General features: G+C 43.5%; 1 protein-coding gene across 3 annotated transcripts in view; it reads right to left on the bottom strand.

Moving 5' to 3' along the window:
- Positions 1-23,653, bottom strand: part of zgc:158766 (uncharacterized protein LOC100009641 homolog) — a 55,882-nt gene that overhangs the window by 5,086 nt on the left and 27,143 nt on the right. For 2 of the 3 annotated variants that reach the window (XM_060900442.1, XM_060900443.1), the window contains exons 4-21: positions 21,399-21,632; positions 20,871-20,994; positions 20,324-20,417; positions 19,237-19,323; positions 18,309-18,425; positions 18,122-18,220; positions 17,835-17,977; positions 17,543-17,681; positions 17,234-17,356; positions 16,941-17,102; positions 11,967-12,778; positions 11,617-11,866; positions 11,371-11,460; positions 10,756-10,980; positions 10,489-10,659; positions 10,090-10,267; positions 9,092-9,208; positions 19-264 (exon numbers count right to left, since the gene is read on the bottom strand). In XM_060900442.1, the coding sequence (XP_060756425.1) occupies positions 19-264; positions 9,092-9,208; positions 10,090-10,267; positions 10,489-10,659; positions 10,756-10,980; positions 11,371-11,460; positions 11,617-11,866; positions 11,967-12,778; positions 16,941-17,102; positions 17,234-17,356; positions 17,543-17,681; positions 17,835-17,977; positions 18,122-18,220; positions 18,309-18,425; positions 19,237-19,323; positions 20,324-20,417; positions 20,871-20,994; positions 21,399-21,632 (3,411 nt within the window). The remainder of the gene's footprint in view (positions 1-18; positions 265-9,091; positions 9,209-10,089; positions 10,268-10,488; positions 10,660-10,755; positions 10,981-11,370; positions 11,461-11,616; positions 11,867-11,966; positions 12,779-16,940; positions 17,103-17,233; positions 17,357-17,542; positions 17,682-17,834; positions 17,978-18,121; positions 18,221-18,308; positions 18,426-19,236; positions 19,324-20,323; positions 20,418-20,870; positions 20,995-21,398; positions 21,633-23,653) is intronic. The other variant, XM_060900444.1, reaches the window with a different exon arrangement.

Below are 23,653 nucleotides of genomic sequence, written 5' to 3'. Positions count from 1 at the left end.
ATGTGCATGCGGACTCACTCATGGACGGCTGTGCGTCGGTGTCATGCTCCAGCTCGTCCTCCTCGATGCAGTCGTAGTGCCAGTGGGCAAGGGGCGGGTGGGGGGCGGAGCTAAAGAGCGGCAGGTTGAGAGAGCTTATGAATGAGGACGAGGAGTGGCTACTGGAGGAGGAGGAGCTGCTGTTGGAGATGGTGGAGTGCGGTCTTTTGAACGGGCTGGAGTGATCGTAGGAGGTGACGGAGATGGAGGAACGAGTGCGTGACTCTGCGGAGATAAATGCAACGATCCATCAATTTTACCATCATCTGTTTATCTACATTATCTCTCTCAGTCAGAATAAACTCTCTGGTTGAAATGGCTGCGAGTGATTAAACACGGCATCCAATGAGAACAGAGAAGAGGCGGGCTTACCAATGACTCACGATGCTGTTATCAGAATATTTTTTAAAATATTTTAATACATTTACTGGAAGAGCAAAAGTTGGCAGAGATAGAGATCATATTATCTTAAATCTATAAAACTCCTAGCACGCACGCGCACACACACACACACACACACACACACACACACACACACACACACACACACACACACACACAGTCAGGTCCAGGCATGAAAGCACTTCTTAGGAGCATTTGAAAAGGAGGTATTGAAAGACAGCAGAGTGATCTTCAACCCTCAGAGTGCATCTCTGTCTCAACCAGAGCAAGAGACGTAATTACAGAGTGTCTCACAATCAGACAGAGAAAGAGAGAGAGAGAGAGAGAGAGAGAGAGAGAGAGAGGTGAGTAAAAAGGAAAAGATCAAGAGAAACAGATAGGAATAAATAAAACAGAGAAAGGCAAAGTGAAGGAAAGAATGGACAGAGAGAGATAGGGAACAGAGAGAGACAGGGAAAGAGGAAGACAGTGAGTGACAGTTGGCAGAGAGAAGAGAAAGACAGGAAGAGACAGACAGGGAGATAGAGAGACAGAGAATGGAGAAAAACAGAAAGAGTGAGAGAGAGTGAGACCAAGAGAGAAACAGAGAATGAGTGAGGCAAAGAATGGACACACACACACAGAAATAAAAACAGAAGGGTAAATATTGGAGGGAAAGAATGGGCGAAAGACACACAGAGAGAATGGTTGTCATGCGTGACATATTTTTCTAGATTACTTTAATAGTACACAATAATAGTATGGGCGCTGTGTGAGACGGCTGCCTCTCCAGTAGCTCTGTAGTTTTTAGCTCTTTAAACCTCTTTTTTTCCACCTTTTTTTACTTTTCTGCTTTTCTTACAAAGACATAGTGTGTTTTACTTATATAACATGGATATTTTTAACTTTAACACGCAACCAGGGGCCAGTTTTCTTGTTTATTCGAGAGAGGAGCTGCTGGCCCTGAAAACAACGGGACGAGCCGGGATATGACACCCCATCCCAGCGGAGCTGAGGAGGAAACCCAGGGGCTGCAAAGCTGGAGCTAAGCTAAAGACTAGGCTAGCGGACAACCGGCGGCGCTACAAACCATCCATTCCCTCCGTTATCATGGGGAATGTGAACTCGCTGCCGAATAAAGTCGACGAGCTTTCCACTCTGAACAACCAGCGGATTTACCGGGAGAGCAGCTTATTTATCTTTACGGAGACATGGCTAACACACCTTGTACCGGATGCTAACATGAACCTGCGGGATTTCACTGCTGTGAGAGCCGACAGAGACACTAACACATGCGGGAAAAGCAAAGGTGGGGGACTCATCATTTATGTTCACAACCGCTGGTGTAACCCGGGACATATCTCTGTAAAGACAGTTTTATGTTGCCCGGACTTGGAGCTGCTAGCCGTTAGCCTGCGGCCATATTATCTGCTGAGGGAGTTCAGTCACGTGATCACCGTCTGTGTTTACATCCCTCCGAGGGCAGACGCAGCCGCTGCATGTGAGAGAATTCACTCTGTCACAGCAAGGCTGCAGACACAGCACCCTGAGGCATTTATCATCATTTCTGGGGACTTTAATCACGCTACTTTGGACTCTACTTTGGCTGCTTTTTACCAGGCTGTGGATTGTCCAACAAGGAACAACAGGACAATTGACTTGCTGTATGCTAATGTGAGGGATGCATACAGAGCCACACCCCTCCCCCCACTAGGGAAGTCTGACCACAACCTGGTTCTTCTACAGGCGAAGTACACCCCCCTGGTTCAAAGGCAGCCTGCAACAACTAGCTCCATCAGGAGGTGGTCCCCTGAAATGGAAGATGCCCTCAGGGACTGCTATGACATCACGGACTGGGATGTGCTGCTTAGCCCACACTGTGAGGACATAGAGAGGCTGACACACTGTCTGACGGATTACCTCAACTTCTGTGCAGACGTGGTCTCCCCCGCTAAGACTGTACGGTGTTACCCTAACAACAAGCCATGGGTAACACAGGAAGTCAAAGCTGTCCTCAACAGGAAGAGGGCCGCCTTCAGGAGCAGGGAGGCGATGAAAGCAGCACAGCAGGAGGTGAAACGCTGTGTGAGGGAAGCTAAGGACAGCTACAGGAGAAAGGTGGAGCAGAAGCTGAAGGAGAACAGCATGAGGGAGGTCTGGGAAGGTGTGAAAACCATCACAGGCCACAATACAAAGACCAGATGGCCCTTTTCCACTACCCTTTTTCAGCTCACTTCAGCCCGACACGGCTCGCGTTTCGACTACCTTAGAGCAGCACGACTCAGCTCGCTTCAGCCCTGCTTAGCACCCAAAACTCGCACGGTTTTGGAGTGGGGCTGAAGCGAGCCAAACCGAGCCGAGTGGGGCTAGGGGCGTGAGGAGACACTCCCCTGTGCACTGAATGGTGAGGAGGAGTGTCCTCACACGCCCCGCGAGCACGCTGGGATCTGTAAACACCGTAAACCCAGAAGAAGAAGAATTACGAATTACGAGAATTTCTGAAGCCTTATGCGCCTCGCCTCATCTATACGCTCTTGCCAGTATCTGTTGGCGTTGTCGGTGACAACAAGCCACAGCACCAAGACCAGCAACACTAACGACTCCATGTTTATTGTTTACTATCCGGGTCGTGAGACTACCGCTTAAAAGATCACTGATGTCACTGTTTGCGCCGCCTAATGACATCACGTGATGTCCACCCACTTTCGCTAACTCCACCCAATGTGTCCACCCACTTCCAGCCAGCACGGTTCAGCGCGGTTGTAGTCGAAATGCAACTCCAACAGCCCCACTCAGCTCGACTCAGCCCAACTCAGCACGGCACGGCTCAGCCCAACTCAGCCGCGTTGGTAGTGGAAAAGCGACAAGAGTCATTGAGGGGACAGTGGAGAAGGCGAATGAGTTGAATGACTTCTTCAACCGGTTCAACCAGCTCACGTCCCCCCCACCCTCTCCCTCACTGCAGCCATCTCTCCTTCTTCCCTCAACACACCTCCCCCCAGTCATCACAGCAGCTCCCTCCTCCCCCTCATCTCCCACCTCAATACAGACTCCTCCATGCATTACTGCAGACCAGGTCAGAGGTCAACTGAGGAAGCTTCACCCCAGGAAAGCAGCAGGCCCGGACAAGGTGTGTCCCCGACTACTGAAGACCTGCGCTGCTGAACTGGGTGAACCACTCCAACGCATCTTCAACCTCAGCCTGCAGTTGGGGAGAGTGCCCACCCTCTGGAAGACATCATGTATAGTTCCAGTTCCCAAAAAGAATCGGCCCAGCGAGCTGAACAACTTCCGATCGGTGGCACTCACTTCACATCTGGTGAAGATGTTGGAGCGGCTCTTTCTCAGCCTCCTCAGACCCCAGGTACAAGATGCCCAGGACTGTCTGCAGCTTCCGTCGGTGTGGAAGACGCCATCCTCTACCTGCTACACCGAGCCCACTCGCATCTGGATAAGGGAAACGGCACAGTGAGGATCCTCTTCTTGGACTTCTCGAGTGCCTTCAACACCATCCAGCCCCTATTGCTTCAGGACAAACTGAACAGGATGCGAGTGGACCCCTGCCTGGTCACCTGGATCTCCAGCTACCTCACTGACAGGCCGCAACACGTCAGGCTGAAGGACATCACGTCTGACACTGATTAGCAGCACCGGAGCACCCCAGGGCACGGTGCTGGCCCCTCTTCTCTTCACCCTGTACACCGCGGACTTCTGCTACAACTCGGAGCTGTGTCACATTCAGAAGTTTGCCGATGACACAGCCATCGTGGGGTGTATCAGGGACGACAGAGAGGAGGAGTATAGCAGGGTATCTGCACATTTTTCAAGTACAAATTTAAAGACTTTTAAGACCTTTTCAAGACCTCTAAATGGAAAAATTAAGACTGTACCATGGCAAAGAAAATGATAAATACGACAACTTAAAACTGTTTTCTGCAATAGTTTTTTTTACTAACTTTAAGAAGAATGCACACAGTTGGTGAACAACAGGGTGCATCAATGGCAACGGTTAGACATGCAAACAGCTGAAGCAAAGTCGTGTGTTCTGGGCTGCAGAACTACTGTAGCAGCAAGGAGAAGACTGGAGTTTACTGGAGAAAACACCATGAATCATTTCAAAAACCAAAACAATAAACAGCAAGTAGAACCAGCTGAACAACCTTAGCCGGCATTATTTCAATCCCCAAAGATTATCTTTGATGACGTGCGATTTTGTGTCCGACAGCAAAATCAGTCTGAGTGTCGTACAGCTGGCTGAGGAAGTTCTCGAGTATCTTCTGCATTATAGCAGGTAACAGCGTAAACCTGTTTATGCAGCCATACAATCATCAGAGCGTTACATTAAACACAGAAAAACAACTGTCACCTTTCATAACCATTATCAATATTAATCAATCAATGTGTTGTAATAACTGTAAACTAATTATCGTCAGTGCAATTGTTATATCAATGTTCATTATTCAAAAATAATCATTAATTATTATATATAATCCATGAATAATTGTTTGTATTACTACTACTAACTACTTTTTTAATAACAATAAAAAAATTAATTCAATTTTATAACATTTTAATAATCACTACTTATTAGCTATATTAATTAATAATTAATAGAGTAGCAATTATTATAATTCAGCATTATTAATTACAACTTAATTAATAAGCAGTGATTATCAAAATGTAATTTAATAATTAATAAGTAGTAATTATTATCAACTACTAATAATTAATAAGTTGATTATTAAAATGCTATAAAATTGAGTTATAAGATTAGTTAAAATTATTAAAAAAGTAGTAATTATTATAATTAGTAGTAGTAGTGATACAAACAATTATTCATGGATTATAGATAATTTGTTTTAATAGTGAACATTGATATAACAATTGTACTGATAATAATAACATTAACAACAAGTATTACTAGTAGTGTTATTGTTTTTTATTATTATTATTATTATTATTATTAGTAGTAGTAGTAGTAGTACAGTTATTTTATATCAATTTTCACTATTTAATTTGTTTGTATTCTACCAATTACTACTTTTTAATAATTATTTGTAATAATTTTTAATAACTTAATTTTAAAACATTTAATAATCCCTAGTACTTATTAATCACTAATTCATAAGTAGTAATGATTAATAATCAATAATAATTACTACTAATAATAATTATTAGTGGTTGTTAATATTCTTATTATATTAAAAACACTGTTGTAGACGATAAGTAATAAAACTAAAAAACTTTTTATACAAATTATTTATATTGTACTATATTTAGAATTATTGTATTTTCTGTAGTTCTTTTTAATTGAGTTTTGAAATAAAGGTTGTTTATATATTATATTAAACTTAGCACAATAAACAATTATGTAAAAAAATGATGCTAATCATTATTATTATTATTATTTCCTATACAGTAAGTCCCATTTTCCACCTGACTCTTGTGCGCATGCGCGAACCCCCCCTGCATTTCACTCCGGAGTGCTTGACCTCTAACACACACGCGCGCGCGCCTCGTGTCCGTGAAAAGCCAGTTTCTCAGTCCGCCGTGTCCCCAGCGCTGCGGTACCGGCTTTAAACACATTTGTGCGATCCAGCGCTTTTTATCACAAACGATTCTTCTCCTTATTTTGGGGGTATTTGTCATCCCCCAACCACTTGTCGTTAAACAGACATCTTCCCATAATTATCAACGCTTTCTAGCGCCCGCGTAAGCTACCCGCGCATCTCTCAGTCCACACCGCACCACACTTCCTCCAGTAGCCTCCTAACGTTAGTTCTTGATCTACGGAACGCACAGAACCAATGCTGCCGGTCACTTTTAAAATTACAGTTAAAAAAATACCCCAAACCGGATGGAGACATTTCACTCGTTCGGTCCAATATTAAATTTAATACCTCCCTTTCGAAAATTCCAGTCATTCCAAACAATTTAAGACATTTTAAGGCCTTAAAAACCGAAAGTTGTATTTAAGACTTTTTAAGGACCCGCGGGAACCCTGTATAGGAGCCTGGTGAGGGACTCTGCCGTTTGGTGCAACAGGAACCATCTGCAGCTCAACACCTCGAAGACCAAGGAGCTGGTCATTGACTTTGGGAGGTTCAGACCAAGGTCACGACCAGTTCTGATCGAGCGAGTCGAGGTGGAGGCTGTGGATTCCTACAAGTACCTCGGGCTGTGGTTGGACAGCAAGCTGGACTGGACTTGCAACACCAAACACTTATACAGGAAGGGACAGAGCAGGCTATACTTCCTTAGGAGGCTGCGGTCCTTTAACATCTGCAGGAAACTCCTGTGGATGTTCTATCAGTCTGTGGTCGCCAGTGTCCTGTTTTACACCGTGATGTGCTGGGGGGGAGCACATCCAAGAAGGGCACATCCAGGCTGGACAAACTGATCAGGCGGCCCGGCTCTGTGGTCGGCATGAAGCTGGACTCTCTGGTGACGGTGGCAGAGAAGAGGTCTCAGGGCTCTACATTAACTTTTGAAACCACTTGTCCTGTCGGGCAAGTTGAAAGGAAATTTACTTGTCCGAATGTGAAGTTGACTTGTCCGAAGAAAAATTTGAGAAAAAAAACCCACAAAAACTATTTGTAATAAACTAATTTCACTAGAATTACTTTAACACAATCTATTCACTGCAGAAAAAAATTGGACTCCATCAATCATTAATTTATTTATGAGAAATTGAAAACCAGAAGATTAAAATTATACAGTATATTTTCATTTTTAAATTATTAACTTTGAATATATATCTTCCACTGATTAACTGTTGTTGTCTAATTATTCATTGTGGCTCCTGTATGGTATTTAATGGTTGCGATGAAAGTTGCGGTGTTTTTTAGGTTTTTGTTGCGATTACATTGCGGGAGGAAGTGAAAGTTGCGAGAAATTGTTGCAATTTTCTCTTTTTGTGATTAAAATTGAGTGATATGTTAAATATTAAGTTATTACCGAAAAACTATTGATTAAGAAAACAAAGACACTGAGAAATGGTCCTATAAACAACTTTACCAATATAAAAGATTACCAGGACTACAAAAATGCAGAAAAATAGGCTTTACTTATCCAAATGCTCCTGCTGGTTCAAAAGTTAAAGTGCAGAGAACCTCACAGCACAACATGAAGTTACCTTAAAATATAATATAAATGCCTCAGCTTTCATGTAAGAAAAAAAAAACTATTAATACTAGTACTGTGTGCAGGCAGTCTCTCCTGAAGACTAAATTAAACAATAATTATAAACTAATAAAATAAATGGCTCAGGCTTCATAGAAGGAAAAAAAAACAATTTGAACAGACTCTCACAGTATGATGCTGAAGCTGCCTAAACAATGGAAAATAAAATACCATTTTGGCAAAAATGTTGGCATCCATTAATTTCTTGTATTAAGTAAAAAAAAATGTAAAGTGCACACAGTGCTTCACTGAAAACATAACACACTTTCAGTAACAGAATTTAAGCCTACATAAACACTGACTCGCACATGCTGCTTCTCTTGAACGGAAACACGGAAGTAAGGCGGAAGGTAGTTTGTCGACGTCACCTCAAGACGACGCCAACGATTGGTCAAGTTTGCGGGAAAGTTGCGGTGATTGGATATAATTGCAACACCGCCCTGAATTCACGGGGATTGGTTGAATTTGCGTTGAAGTTGCAAATCACAACATCGCAAAATCCTGGAGGGTCTGGTAAACAACCGTTTACTTTTCAGCTCAAATACACGAAGCGGTATTGGCCGGTTTCGCGAGCGGAATATTGCGCATGCGCACATCGCTCTTTCCGAAGAGAAACATCCGGCGATTCATCAAAACAATATGTCGAGTGAGATGCTTTGGAAATCGTGTGAATAAACTGATAAATTTGATATGTAACCCAAATATCGGCGTATTTTGGCATTTATCCGATCGGACAAGTAACTGAGACGATGAACTTGTCCGACATAAAGAATCATTTGTCCCAGACAAGTGGACAACCGTTAATGTCGAGCCCTGGGTCTAGGGACAAACTACTGAACAATCATGGACGATGCCAGTCACCCTCTGCACACTGTCATCAGCAACCAGAGGAGCCTGTTCAGTGACAGAATGCTCCTTCCCAAGTGCAGGACGAACAGACTCAAAAACTCCTTTGTCCCTCACGCCATCAGACTGTACAACTCCTCTCTGGGGGGGAGGAGGGGGAACAGGAGGACAGAGGACGGGAAGGAGCAGTAGCCTAGCCTGACAATAAGCAATACCGGACAATGTGCAATATAATGTGCAATATAAAGTGCAATATCTCTCCTGCCACCCCCCCCTTTTTTTTCTCCTCCTTCCCCCCTCCCCCTTTCTCTCTTCCCCATATCTTATTCTTTTTATATTTGTATATGTAAATACTTAATTTATTTTAATTTATCTAGAAGTTTTCCTCTATTCCTTTTCTCTGTTTATCTGTAATGATGCTGCTGGAATCTTAATTTCCCTGAGGGAACCCACCCAAAGGGATTAATAAAGTTCTATCTAATCTAATCTAATCTAATCTAATCTAATCTAATCTAATCTAATCTAATCTAATCTAATCTAATCTAGTAAACACAACAGTAAACACACAGAAAAAGAAAGCGAGAGAGAGAGAGAGAGCGAGAGACAGAGATTTGAGGAGAAGAAGGATAAGACATGGACGTACCTGTGCCTTTCATGATGTAATCAACAGCTCGGTCGCTGATGGCTGCGTCGCTCGGTTTGATGTCCATGAAGGGCTTGTTGCCGATTCCCATAGAGACCATCTCCTGCATCCGCAACTCTGATGAGCAGAAGAGGTGTGTGTGTGTGTGTGTGTGAGACAGAGAGAGAGAGAGAGAGAGAGAGAGAGGCCACAAATGAAATAGCAGGATAAATCTACGGTATATGATATCTGACAGAGGGAGATTAAGATATAATGTAGGTCTATCAGTACAGATGATATACTGTTCCTGTCCACTAGAGGGCGCAGTCTCTTGCATGCACAGTATAAAACCACTTTACCACTAATCATTGTGAATTGATCATATACTGTCATCTAAAATTAAATCTCATCTCATCTCATTATCTCTAGCCGCTTTATCCTGTTCTACAGAGTCGCAGGCGAGCTGGAGCCTATCCCAGCTGACTACGGGCGAAAGGCGGGGTTCACCCTGGACAAGTCGCCAGGTCATCGCAGGGCTGACACATAGACACAGACAACCATTCACACTCACATTCACACCTACGCTCAATTTAGAGTCACCAGTTAACCTAACCTGCATGTCTTTGGACTGTGGGGGAAACCGGAGCACCCGGAGGAAACCCACGCGGACACGGGGAGAACATGCAAACTCCGCACAGAAAGGCCCTCGCCGGCCACGGGGCTCGAACCCGGACCTTCTTGCTGTGAGGCGACAGCGCTAACCACTACACCACCGTGCCGCCCTCTAAAATTAAATGTAGCTACAAATCATATCACTTCCAACATAAAACTCTTTAGGCCACGCCCCCAGCTGAGTCTGACACCAAGCTTAACCTGATGCTGCTGTGATTGTTCTAATGTCTGTGACGTTATCTTGTTAAACCGGTGTCAAAATGCTTCTCCTACTTGTTAGCTACACTAACCTCATAGCCTCCAGTACAAAACCAAAACTTGCTAATGTGTACGTAGAGTTAGCTGACCTCTGTTTCTGAGCGCTTGTCTCCACAGGATCTTGCCGATGATGGAGGTCCAGGCCGCCTTGCTCTCGGCTGAGCTGGCCTGCAGGATGAAGGTGTCCTGGGACTTCCTGCGCCGGAACCAGATCTCGAACCGGAGGCCGCTGTCTCCCACGTTCTCCGTCATCCCAATCTCTGCGGTCTGCAGGAAAAGTTAATTCGTATAATGATCTATCTATACATTATAACCTACTAATGCTTTTTTGTGCTTTTTGAGTAAACCTTTCAGGAGTCAACCTTTTCACATTCAGGATTATTTCTGGAGTCATATTTCAGTCTAATCGTAGAAAAAAACCTCACCATTCCACCATCCTGACACAAAGCCAGGAAATACCATGCTTTTGAGAGGTTTAAACCCTTCACCTTAAAAGACTGTTTGTAGATGTAGATGTCATATCCCCCTTCAATCTTTTTGGTTTTGCTAAACAGGATGAGATCCTCAAAAAGGAAGACGTGCCGGAGGTTCTTCTTGCGTCCGCACCACACTATGAACTCGTCCTGACACCTGAGCTGGCCCTGTTCCTTCAGATTCACCTACAAACCGAACCAAAAAACATCGGTTTTGCGTGTCCTTGGAGTCTGAAAGGTCTGACGGAATCAAACAGGCACGATTTATATTGCGTTGCTTACATCACATCCTCGAATGGCGTCCATGGCGAGCAGGTCGTTGCCGTGGCGCAGCTGGAACTTGACCATCTCCTCAGCGGTCCTGAGGTCGGTGAGCTCCTGCTCCTGTGATTGGCTGCACTCTTTTATCAGGTCCTTCAGCAGCAGGGCGTATTTACTCATCCTCTGGATGGGCTTCAGCAGGTAGGATGCCAGGTCCATCTTGTCCTCCAGCTCCACCTGCTTATTCTGCATGAAAGACACATCAGGGACTTTTCAAAAATTATTTTCGACAAGTTGATACTCCACCATCTAGGTTCGTTTTTTGCTCAATCGAGAACAATCGATCTTCACATAAATATCGTGAACAAAATGACTAAAGATGAATTAGGAATATACAAAATAATAAATATTACTTGTGCTAAAATCAGTGTAACACACACCCTATAACAGCTTATTGATTTGTTTTCATACACTTGGCTTTTTATTAGCAAGCTTTATTATGGTAATTCATGTTAATTAGTGCTTTTGATAAATAATATTAAAGTGAGACGGTATGGAAGAAGCAGATCTCTGTCATGCTGCCTTTATTCTGTACCTGATGTGTTTTACGTAACGCCTCAGACAGGTGTGTCTCACCTTGAAGAAAGCGTTGCCGTGGCTGGTGAGCAGGGTGTCGGAGCACGGTTTATTCTTACTGTACAGAGCATACATTCCAAACTGGTCCTCCTGTCAGTTGCAAACACACATATGTTGTTTATTCTTAATGGCCTTCCTTACACGAACACACCCACACCACACATTCCTGTCATGCCTCTTGGATTTAGAATATTCCAGAAGAAGAAGAAGAGGGCTCATGATGGCGGATGTTTGGTAAAGACTCACGTGTCTCAGGAAGCAGGTGCTGACTGAAAGTGGGGAATGTGCACATTGCTCCAGATCCTTCAGGAAGTACTGGCTGTGGAAGTCGCACAGCTTCTCCACGTTTCCGAAGATGATGCTGCGCTTCCCTCGGAGGTCCTGCGGCAGGTCTGGCCTCTCCATCTCCGGGAAGTAATGCTCCATGATGTAGGAGAGGGAACGCACGTACTCTCTCTCTGTGGAGATCATCTCGTCCATGATGTGCTGGATTTTACTGCATGGAATAACAGTAAAAATTAATCAATTTGATCCATCCATCCCCTTGTACCGAGCGTGTGTGTGTGTGTGTGTGTGTGTGTGTGTGTGTATCCCACCTGCTGTGTCTCTTGTTCTCGCCGTCCCCTGATCTTCCCTGACTTATGGCGGGTGATGGGAGGCTCCTGCTCCGTGCCAGCACTGGACTCTTCAAATGTGGCCTCTGCAACTTCTTCTCCACACTTGTGCTGTTGCTAAGTTCCAGCCCTTTGATGTAGACTCCCAGGTAGCTATGGTGTCCTGAGAGCTCAGAGCTCATGGTTTTCTTCATCATCTTCTTCAGCGGAGGCCTGCGGTGCCTTGCTACGGGCTCCGAGTGACAGGAAAACGATGAGTCGATGGTGCAGTCGCTGTCTGTGTCGTCCAGTGGCAATGAAGAGAGTTTCTCTCTCTCGGAAGGGAAAAGAAAAGACCTGAAAGGAGAGTCGTTTTTCGAGAACGGACCCGCCGAGTGAGGTTTCTCGTCCTCGAACTCGAAGGCGTGTTTAATCTCAGGAAGAGAACTTCTGTTCTCTGCACATTGCAAATCCACACATATTACAGGTATATCCCGGGGTTTTGAAAAGTCGGAGGTAGGGTGAGAATCAGACACGGGTTCCTCTCGCACTGCCGCTCTCTCCAACACCTCCTCTAGCTGTTTACGGGTCTCCTGGCACTTCATCCAGATGTGGTTCCAGTGATGGAGCTGGCAGGGGCTGCCTAGCGTGGCCACTGTGTCATTCAGAGAGCTGAAATTCTCCAGGGAGAACTTGGTGGCCTCGTTGTGGTAGTCCTGCAGTGTCTGCAGAACTTCAGGAGAGAAGCTCATGACGTTCTCTTCCAAATTCAGACGCTCAAAATAGTCCTCGCAGTGCGCCATCCACTGCTGAGCCTGCAAGAATTCAGTTAGGTCCTTTTAATGCTTAATTATTAACGATTCGTTTCTGACTGTAACTTGAATTAAAAAAAAACAAAACAAACAAAACAAAACTGGTGACGTTTCATAGTGGCAGTTCATTTTATCACTTTTAACCAGTGCCATGAACATTTTATCTTAATGAAGTTTTAAAGTCGTAAATTTACAAGACAAGTCTCGGATATTGCGAGATTAAATCGTCATACATTTATGAGAAATCCTCAGAAAAATAATGGGTTATTTTTGCATTATGGAGCTGAGGGAGGGGCTAATATCCTGAGAAATAAACTCAGAATTTCTGAGATTAATAAGTCACAAATTTATGAGAAAAAAAATAGAAAAAATACTGTTTTTTTTTTTGTCAAGGAACCAGATCATTTCATGTTGCAAGGTTGTATCTTCGTCATCAAACCACAGACGCCAGGCGAGAGTTACAGGAAATGCAGTCAGAATAAAGCACTAAGAGATTGTCAACTACATTTCCCAGAATGCACTGCAGCTGGGAAGCATGTGATTGCTGTCTTTGAAAATATCAGAATTCTTTTCTTGTAAATGTATGATTTTATAATCTCTGAGAATATCCAAGTTTTTTCTCGTAAATTTACAACTTTAATCGCAGAAATTCTGAGGTTTTCTTCTGCAGAATGTTACCCCCCCCTTCAGCTCTGTATTTTTTTAACCTACAGTCATAATTGTCTGATACTCTTTCAACTGCTAATCAGCGTGGCATTAACCAGATGATGACGTTTGTAAGTTCATGTATGTGGAAGAGGGCAGATAACGCTTTTCTCCCAGAATTCGGCTGCCCTTCGATGTAGCATGAACGACAGTTGGAAAAGAGGTGTGGAAACAAAAATAACCAGTTTTGGAGAAAAGTAGGTAAAAAAACAGAGTTACTGAATGATGGTCATATTTTATCAGCTCTGCAACTAACTGTATTTCTTCAATTACTCGACTGAAATACGACCGAGTCCATATCTGGACTGTGTTCCATCAAACAATGATCCCCAAATTGGGCCAGTGGTTCCCAGTCCTGGTTCTGTGATAACTGCCCTGTATATTTACCTACTTTATCTCATCTAATTTAATTAACTGGTAAATTGATTCATTTCCATGATTTCCATCCTGACTTTAATCCTCAAGGCAGGGCTAGTCACGGACCTCGTTTATTGAATTACTGACCTTAACTCCATTTATTTTTTTTGCGGTCCGGTTTCCATCAAATCCTGCGCTCTGATTGGCTGGCGAGCGGGTCCGTATCCTACGGTACAGACCCCAGTTACGGACCCCGGTTACGGACCTCTGGTGACTCGCTCGTTCACAACAACAACAAATATAGTAGCAATTTTTGTCAACATTTATTTTCGCATTTCTCAGGAGAATAGCATTAATTTTACAGCATGGATAGCGATAACGACAGTGTTCACAGCGAAAGCGAGTTTTACTACCCTGAGGAAGAAGAAATAAAAGAAAACATTTCAGGAGAAAGCTAAAAACCTCTAACTGCTGCCAACGTCGAGCAAAAACATGGCTGAATCCTGAATGAATCCTCATCTCATCTCATTCTCTGTAGCCGCTTTATCCTTCTACAGGGTCGCAGGCAAGCTGGAGCCTATCCCAGCTGACTACGGGCGAAAGGCGGGGTTCACCCTGGACAAGTCGCCAGGTCATCACAGGGCGACACACAGACACAGACAACCATTCACACTCACATTCACACCTACGCTCAATTTAGAGTCACCAGTTAACCTAACCTGCATGTCTTTGGACTGTGGGGGAAACCGGAGCACCCGGAGGAAACCCACGCGGACACAGGGAGAACATGCAAACTCCGCACAGAAAGGCCCTCGCCGGCCACGGGGCTCGAACCCGGACCTTCTTGCTGTGAGGCGACAGCGCTAACCACTACATCACCGTGCTGCCCCTGAATGACTCCTATTTGTATAAATAGGGGACTACATAGGCGGCAAAATGTAGTTTTTTTCCTGCCATGGAAGTGCACTTGTATACCGAGGAGGAAGACATTTGCATCACAGCCGTGAATGAGGATTCAAAATGGCGGCTCGGCTCGGTTCTCCCTTTCGGGCGCTCTCGTTTTCTGTTAGAATTTGGTCAAGAAAAAAATAAATATATTATTTACCAGCTTAAGGTCGGTCCGTATGGTGAAATACCGTGACCTCGGCCTTGAATACTGACCTCAGCCCTCGGTCACGGTATTTCACGATACGGACCTCCCAGCTGGTAAATAACATATATCAGGGTTCTTACACTTTTTCACCAGTTTTTTTCCATGACTTTTCCAAAACCTTTTACTGAATTTCCATGACCATCGCTGGTTCATCACTGCTCATCGCATTTATAGCACAGCCCCCAACACTAGTTTACATAGCAGGCCCCCTCATGCACAATCGCATCATACACATACCTATTTCACGTCACCATTCACAACACTGTTGCCCCCTTTCTTCACACACACACACACACACACACACAGACAACTACAGTACTGTACCTCATGTCCCTTCACATCACATATGCAAGTACACACCCACAGTCCATGTTTCCCCAAATATCCAGTCCATCTGTCCCAAACCCATAGCCCATGCTCTCAGCAACCCACCCCCTGCCCAGGCCCAACCCCATAACTTTGTAATTTGTGCATTACAAGCATTTTGGTACTTTGGCACTATGACCCCCCCCACATATGCACACAGGCAGACTACTGAAATTTACAGGTGCTTTCACAATAGGCCTATATTGTAATTTAACCATTGCCTAAATGATATCGTAAATGCGGAAATGAAGAGTTACAATTTGAAGACAACATTGAATGTCTATTTATTTCTGTGTTCAATCAGTTTAATCAACAACATTTACATCCAAATCCAGCAAGGTCCTCAGGGCCCTACACTGAATATTAAGCATCGCCTAAATGGCATCATAAAAAAATGAAAACAGAGGGTGAAAATCTGAAAAAGTGGAATGTCTATTTCCATCCCTTTCCTATAAATTTAAGCAAAATAAAATCAATTGTGACATCCAAATTCAGAGAATACACAAGATTAAGAAATGGCTAGGCTAATATGGCTTCACCTATTATAAATTAAGTCTTTTTATCCTTTAAAACGCAAAACTCTCAAGAGTCATAAAACTGGGGATATTATCCAATCCAATATTTTATTTACCATCTGTACACGCAAAAAAAAAAAAAAAAACCCATCAAACATCAAACGAGAGCTCCAGGGCTCCAGCATCGTAATTCGCCCCGAGGTGAGCCGTGGCGCTCCGCTTAGGTTTCGTTTCTATCCCGGGCTCCAGCCCAACTTTGGACGCCCGTAGCTCGGGCAGGGGGGGGTCCCAGCCGTCCCACACTTGGCAGCCAGAGACCTCTGCCCTCCCCCCAAAGAACCAGCGCGGGCAGGGTGTGCTAGCCCCGCGCCTCGGGACGTAATTCGCAGCGGCGCTCCGCTTAGGTTTCGTTTCTATCCCGGGCTCCAGCCCGACTTTGGACGCTCGTAGCTCGAGCAGGGGAGGTCCCAGCATCCCCAAACTTGACGCACCACGCCTAGCACGCTACAATTACTAGCACGTCGCACGTTACGAGGAGGGTGTGGCCAGGGTTGCCAGATGTGACTGATGATTTCCAGCCCAAAAAATGCTCAAAAACCACCTGGAGGCACTAAAACCTGCCTAATTTGAAAACCGCCCAATCTGGCAACACTGGGTGTGGCAGTCAACAGGCATAGCCAGTAGGCTACGCAGACTGTGCTAGACAACATTTCCAAGACAACTCGTGGCGATTTACATTTTATTACAGCACATCAATTTTATAAAGATAATCGATGAAACACTAGATAGATTTCCATGACTTTTCCAAAACTTCTGAACAAAATACTTTTTTCCATAACTTTTCCAGGGCCTGGAAATTTAATTTTAAAATTCCAAAACTTTTCCAGGTTTTTCATGACCGTACGAACCCTGATATATATATGGACCTGTTTGCTTTCTGACAAAAAAATCATTTGTACTCAGTGGTGGTCCTATGGTGGTGGATTGGTGCCAAAACATTTTGGCACATAACTACAGTGAGTAATTGTACAGGTGTACGTGTCTGTCCACAGGCTGTGAGCGTGTTTACCGAGTCGTAGAACTCGTAGAGGTTGATCAGGATGTCCAGCTCGTTTCTGCGTGTGTGTGCTCGCTGGAGGACGGAGCTCATGTGTTGCTTGAGCTCCAGTAATGTGGAACTGGACACTCGTCTGGGGTCCTGCGTCAGCGCCATGGCCTGCTTCTGCTGGAGCTGAGCACAAATACGTAAAAACACACACGGTGACGCTGAGGTTAAAGAGAAGATGTACCATCTCTATAAAACAGCTGCATCACTGTGTATCTCTGTATCCTGCTGATACACACGATATGAAGATCTCTTACTGCTGCCTCCTCGGTGAACTGCTCCAGGCTCCGCCTCAATTCCTGCAGAGAGCTGAGGGTAAAACTGAGAGAGTCCAGTGGAGCCAGGTGTTTCTCTGCCTCCACGCTGAACCAGCGCTTAATCTGTCCAAACACATCAAACACAAATTAACACTGGGACTGGATTAACAGAACGATTCTGCATCCAAGAGGGTCTTTATCTGTCTTCAGCCTTTTAAAATACAGTTTAGCGCTACATTATTCCTCACAAGAATATCGCTCACAAATACGTGAAGTTAAAGAGTTATGTCTTTAATCCGGCCGTCTCACCCGCTCGGTCTCCTCCTGAAAGGTGCGCAGCTCCAGAAGGGTCTCCAGCTGATGGAGGGATTTGTTGGACAGGATGACGAGTTTATGAACCTCCTCGTCCATCTGGTTGTAGAGCGTGCATGCTGTGTCCACTGCGTCCCTGCGTTAATGTACAAGCGGGAGAGTTGGAATAAACTTCACGGTGATTTTAGATGAATGCGTGTGTGAGGTGTACTGTGTGTACGGGTGTGTGTATATGAGTGTGTGTGAGGTATAATGTGTATATGAGAGATGCAGTGTGTGTGTGTTGTACCTGTAGCTCTCGCTTTCGCTCGCCTCCTCTTTCCTGACACGTGCGAGGAACGTTCCTCCCTCCAGCCTGAGGCGGTTCAGCTGCGAGTCTTCCAACACACACTTCATCAGGTTCTTCTGCTGGCTGATCGTCTCTGACACGTCCTACACACACACGCACACAACTTGCAATAACTGGTGCCTTCTTTTGAATCCTAAATAAACATAATGTGCACTTGTACACGTATACTGTTCACTACTATCCAGTTTCTGTATAAACGTGACCTTATCGTCCAAACTGAGTCTGACCTTGACAGTGTCCAGGCTGCTGCTGCTGTTCAGGACGTCGATTGACCTCCGCAGAGACGAGATGGCGACGCTACAGCTGCTGCAAAACTGCTCTATTTTCTACACAACAGATACATGTTTAGCAGGATTTATCATTTCTCTCTCTCTCTCTCTCTCTCTCTCTCTCTCTCTGTGTGTGTGTGTATACCTGTCTGAACTGGATGTAGTGGTGATGGTCGTAGGGGAAAGTGCCGTCCAGGTCTCGTGTGAGCTGAGACAAATCGATGTGCTTCAGTAGGGCTTTCAGAGAAGTCAACACTTCACACTTATAAACACACACACACACACACACACACACACACGTACGTTACCGCTCGATTTAATCTTTTTATCTCTCTATTTTTTTAATCTCTGTATCTTTCCTTTCTGTCTGTCTTTCTCCCTTTTAATCTCTCTTTCTGATTTTGATCCCTGTCTTTTCTCTCTTTATCTCTCTCTGTCTCACATTTTCTCTTTTTTCTTTAATTATGTCTTTATCTCTCTCTCTCTTTTAAAATCTCTCCATCTTTTTGCTTTTATGTCTCTCAGGACTCTAAGAGAACTTTGATGAAGGCCCTCAACACCTAATCTCTGTCTTTGGAACAGGAACGTTCCCAGGATCCAAAAACTGGTCTGCGCGTTTTCTTCCTTTTAAGCTACAAGTCTAGTACCAAAGGTTCTCGCTATATAGGTTCGACGTGTGACGTAATAGTACTTGTCTTGTGGGCGTGGCTAGTAGCATGAGTACTATGTCATACAAACTGTAGTATCATACACACTGATAAAGCAGTGAACTATTAATTATGTTGTTTTTTGTTTTGTTTCTCAGCCTACTTAAATGATTACGTTTAATAATAAAAAACAAGAAAGAAAAAGGTAGCGAAAGGTTGTTAGCGCTTTAATAACATCCGTACAATACGATATTAATTAATTTTTTTTAATTTTGGTGAATTGTAGAATTTCATCCTGGCTTGGTTTATTGTTTTTCTCATCACTATGTCAGAGAAATGGACATTTTGTTCATGTCTTCCTCAGCAAACAGGAAGGGACAGTTCTATAAAAGCATCAGCTACGTGAATGCACAAAAATATACTCACTGGAACGGAGAAATCTCTCTCGAGCCTGACAGACGCCTCTTTGTCTGAGAGCAACAAAACCGAGTAAAGTGCGTTTGGCAGAGAAGCCTGCATGAGGGGAAAAAAAATCAATGATTAAAACACGATACGTGTGAATGAACTGTTATTGCTTAACGCATTATGAGAGAGCGTCACGGTAACGCCGTCTGATGCCTGTATGAGCCAGTATGATGCTGATTAGACAAGGTTACCGAGGGCTATGAAAAAAAAACAAACACAGTGAGGTTTGTCAATGCTCTGGATTTGACAGCTGGCTGTATGCTTGTCTGATCACTGATACGTGTCTCTGATCCGAGGACAAGCGAGGACAAGCCTGATCTCAAACGCCGCAGGACAGACTTCGGTGAAAATATGTGACAAATAGAGAAGAAAAGATATACACTCAGGGCTGATGGGTGTGAGCCAAAAACACAGACGACGCCCTACCTACCTGAAAATAGGGGCATGACGGGACACTGTAATAAGAACTGTAGGAATAGGTGCATCGTTAAAATTCGACGAAGCGATACACATTTCTAAGGTGTGGCCCACTGTTTCAAATTGCATAGCAGATTCTTAAGGTCTAAGGTTTATAAATCACAAAGCGAGTAATACTAACGTAAAAGACTCAGAAAAAAAATTAGTCGCTAACATAATCTAATTACATCTCACAAGCACATTTTCTAGCTAAATGCGTTAATACAGACTAAAAGAAACAAACAAATTCATGATTATTTTCCTCTTAGAACAAAGCTGCACAGTGTTTCGGATTATGATCTCTAACGTTCCTGCATAAAATATATTTGGCTTGTGCTCGATTTGTCAATCTCAATCTCCTCTTTTATTTCATCCATCATTTTATTCTTTTTCACTGTCTGTTTTTTGTACGATAAGCTTATGGATTTTCTACATTAGTAAACGTAAGGTCAGAGAATTAGATTTTGAGATGAAGCTCATGATGACAATCACGACAACGGCGGAAAGTTTTAAAAGAGGGACAGAGCCCGTCAGTGTGTTTAACGTTGTTGTGCATCTCAGGCAATGTGTGTGTGTGTGTGTGTGTGTTCACCTGAAGCTGAGACAGAGCTGAGAAGAGCACAGGACTGGCCTGCTGTCTCCGTGAGTCCACCAGCACAGTCAGACCCACATCCCTTTTCTCCTTCCTGATAACATGAAAGTACGTTACTAATCATACACTGTCTATCCCGCACACACACACACACGCACGCATGCACATGATACGCATTTTTACTTCAGCACAGCCCTCTGGCTCATGCTGACTTCAGATCTGTGTTTCTCAATCCTATGGCTTTTATTCTTTATCGCTAAGTGTAACGCTCACCTTATTAACCATGTAACTTCCTCTGCGAAAGTAAAGAAACTCACATCATTCACCAACCATGTGGCAACTGATCGACTATATTTAATGGCTGAGGTGGTCCGTATTAGTCACCTGAAGGGCGTGAGTTCAGATCCCAAAGAGGTAATGTTGAAAAATACCCTGACGTCATCACAGGAAGCTTCATGGTGATCTAAGTGTGTGTGTGTGTGTGTGTGTGTGTGTGTGTGTGTGTGTGTGTGTAGGTGAAGCTCCTGTCTGGATGTGTGTGTCTCACCGTAGTGTGGCGCAGTAGTAGCCCAGCAGGCTGGTGAGCTCTTTGGATGTGAAACGCTCGTCTGTCCACACTCGGTTCCTCATACACACCTGGAGAACGGAACGCCCACTGCGGTCTCGATTACCTGAGAGAGAGAGAGAGAGAAACACACACACAATGTGAAAATTAATTTATATTATTATTATTAGTAGTAGTAGCAGTAGTAGCAACGGTTGTACCGTAGTATTTACATAATTAACAATTATAACAATATGATAATATATGATAATATCTTATAATTATTAACAATTATAATAATAAATATAATTATTATTATTATTATAATATTATAATTATGATATTCATCATGTTCAGTAGAACATTTATCTTAAATGTAATCTGAATTATCTGAAATGTAATAATTAGTTTCATTATAATATGGAGTCCTTCAGTAATGGCGGTAAGCTGAGACCCACAGCGTGGAGGTAAAATGAGAGGAGTGAGACGCACAAGTCTCTCTCTCTCTCTCTGTCTCTTTCCATCACTCACCGGGCAGAGAGACGGCTCCGGAGGTGAGCAGCTCGGTGTTGAGATGTGTGAGTAATAAGGGCAGGGGCGTGGAACAGGCTGTGGGGGGCGCTGCAGGAGGAGGAGCTAAAGAAGAAGGAGGAGCTACAGGAGGAAGAGCTGACAGAGACGCGGAGTGAGACGAGACTTTCGGAGAGTCTTCACCAGGACTGCTGCTCCTCCTGGACTCAGAGATGGAGGGGGAGCTGGGAAGACCTGTTAAACACACACACACACACACACACACCGTTCCATCAGTATGGTATATTTATGATGGGAAGATCAAGATACGCATCATCCAGCAGTGAAGGAGGCGTGGCTTGTGTGTGTGTGTATGTTAGTCTCAGTGAAGTAGGCGTGGCCACCACTGATCAATGCTCACACTTTCTATACAATAAATATCAACTCTTTAAGCAAATGTAATCATTTCTATTATTGATTATATTGTAGTTTATCAAAAGAGCCTGAAATCATTTCAGACAGAATAACAGCTGCTTTAAATTGAACGTACACTCTTTCATTAACCATACATCAATATATGCATCACACACACATACACACCCTTAATTTCTACTTTAGAATCTGTACAAATTTAAAACACATGCTTTAACAGTAGACGTGAATAACACCGTAGACGTGTTGTTGGGTTACGGGATGTAAACACAGACAGACGTGACCTCAGTGTAGTCGAGATGTGGGGTCTCTAACACACACACACACACACACACACACACACTGTAGGCTTATGTGGGTGCAGATAAGACCTGCTCTATGCACTGACTCATCACAAACACCAGGTGTGCACCTGCCTGACACACACACACACACACACTTTACATTACATACGAGAGTCATAAACTCCACCTGGTGTGTGTGTGTGTATTTGTGCCCAGTAGCTTCAGCCTCAAGAACGCTGCTGAACTTTCTCCTGAACTCAGAGCCACAAGTCATTTCAGAAGCACAACACACTCCTCCTTCAATTCACATCAGAAAGCGACACGGAATAAAATACAGAACAAACAGCATTCCATGACCAAAATGATGAAGAAAACAGATGTCTTTTTCTAAAAATAAATCCTTTCTCTGTATTGTTTCAGACATTAAACAAATTCCATGAAAGGTACAGTGAGTGATTTTGGCAGAAGTTACCCAAACAAACTGTCAGATTAAAGACGCACTTTTAATATTTTTAGAAGATTCTTTTCATATTTTATATTAGTGCTCAGAATTAAAAATCACTGACTGCATCGTTAATCTGTGTGATGGAAAGTAGGGGCGGGCGATACGACAAAAATCTATATCGCAATACTCAAGAGACATTTCCAACATACACGATATGTACTGTAATATTTAGGTTTGATATCAAACTTCTAGTGAAGCAAATATAAAATATGCAAAAAATACGAGCTTGATACTATTTTTATTTTATGCTTAAAAGGATAGAAAAATAATAAATCCTCATAATTTAAACTTTGTTTTAATAATGTTAAATGTATCAAAATAATGTGAAAATCGATATTCGATGGTTGCGCGAAGTTTATCTTCGAGTGGTGAATATATTCACGAGTGAACAAAGCGAACAAGTGATATATTTTTCATTATATAACGAGAAAATAAACTTCACCACCGTGTAATGTTCTTTATATTATATAGACACATCCACAAAAAACCCCCCCAAAAAACCGCAAGTTAATCAAAATAATTTTAATTCTGAACCAGTTCGCCATTTTGACAACACACGTCCAGTCAGTAGGAAAACACTAGGAGTGACGTCATCGGAGTGAAAGATCAGGAATTATTATCCAGGGATCGAAACGGGCGGTCGCCCACTCGCCAACGCGAGTTGGAAAGGGTACGGGCAACTAGTGACAACATGTACTTGACCGAGTGGGTGACTGGCTCGCCACGCTATATATATCAAACTACTCACTGCCTCGATGGTTTCTATCAACGATTCTCGCCCATTTTAAGCAGAACTTGGTCTATTTTACCGTTTTTTACGATAATTTCAATAGATTTTGTGAGACATTTGTCAAGTTGGCATAGATGCGGGCGCCACCATATTGTTTACGTGCGCAGTATACACCGCTACATGCAGCATGGCTGCGCGAAGTTTCTTCCCGTTCATTTTCGTTGCTGCCCATGAAGACAAATATAACTTGAACCGCTATTGGTCATATAGATTAGACCCCCGCGAAGTTTAAAAGTCCTTGGCTTGACATTTCTGACAGCTATCA

Source organism: Neoarius graeffei, chromosome 19 (genome assembly GCF_027579695.1).
Source record: "Neoarius graeffei isolate fNeoGra1 chromosome 19, fNeoGra1.pri, whole genome shotgun sequence".
Taxonomy (NCBI): Eukaryota; Metazoa; Chordata; class Actinopteri; order Siluriformes; family Ariidae; genus Neoarius; species Neoarius graeffei.
Note: the sequence above shows the minus strand (reverse complement) of the source record. Positions and strands in the feature narration are given on the sequence as shown.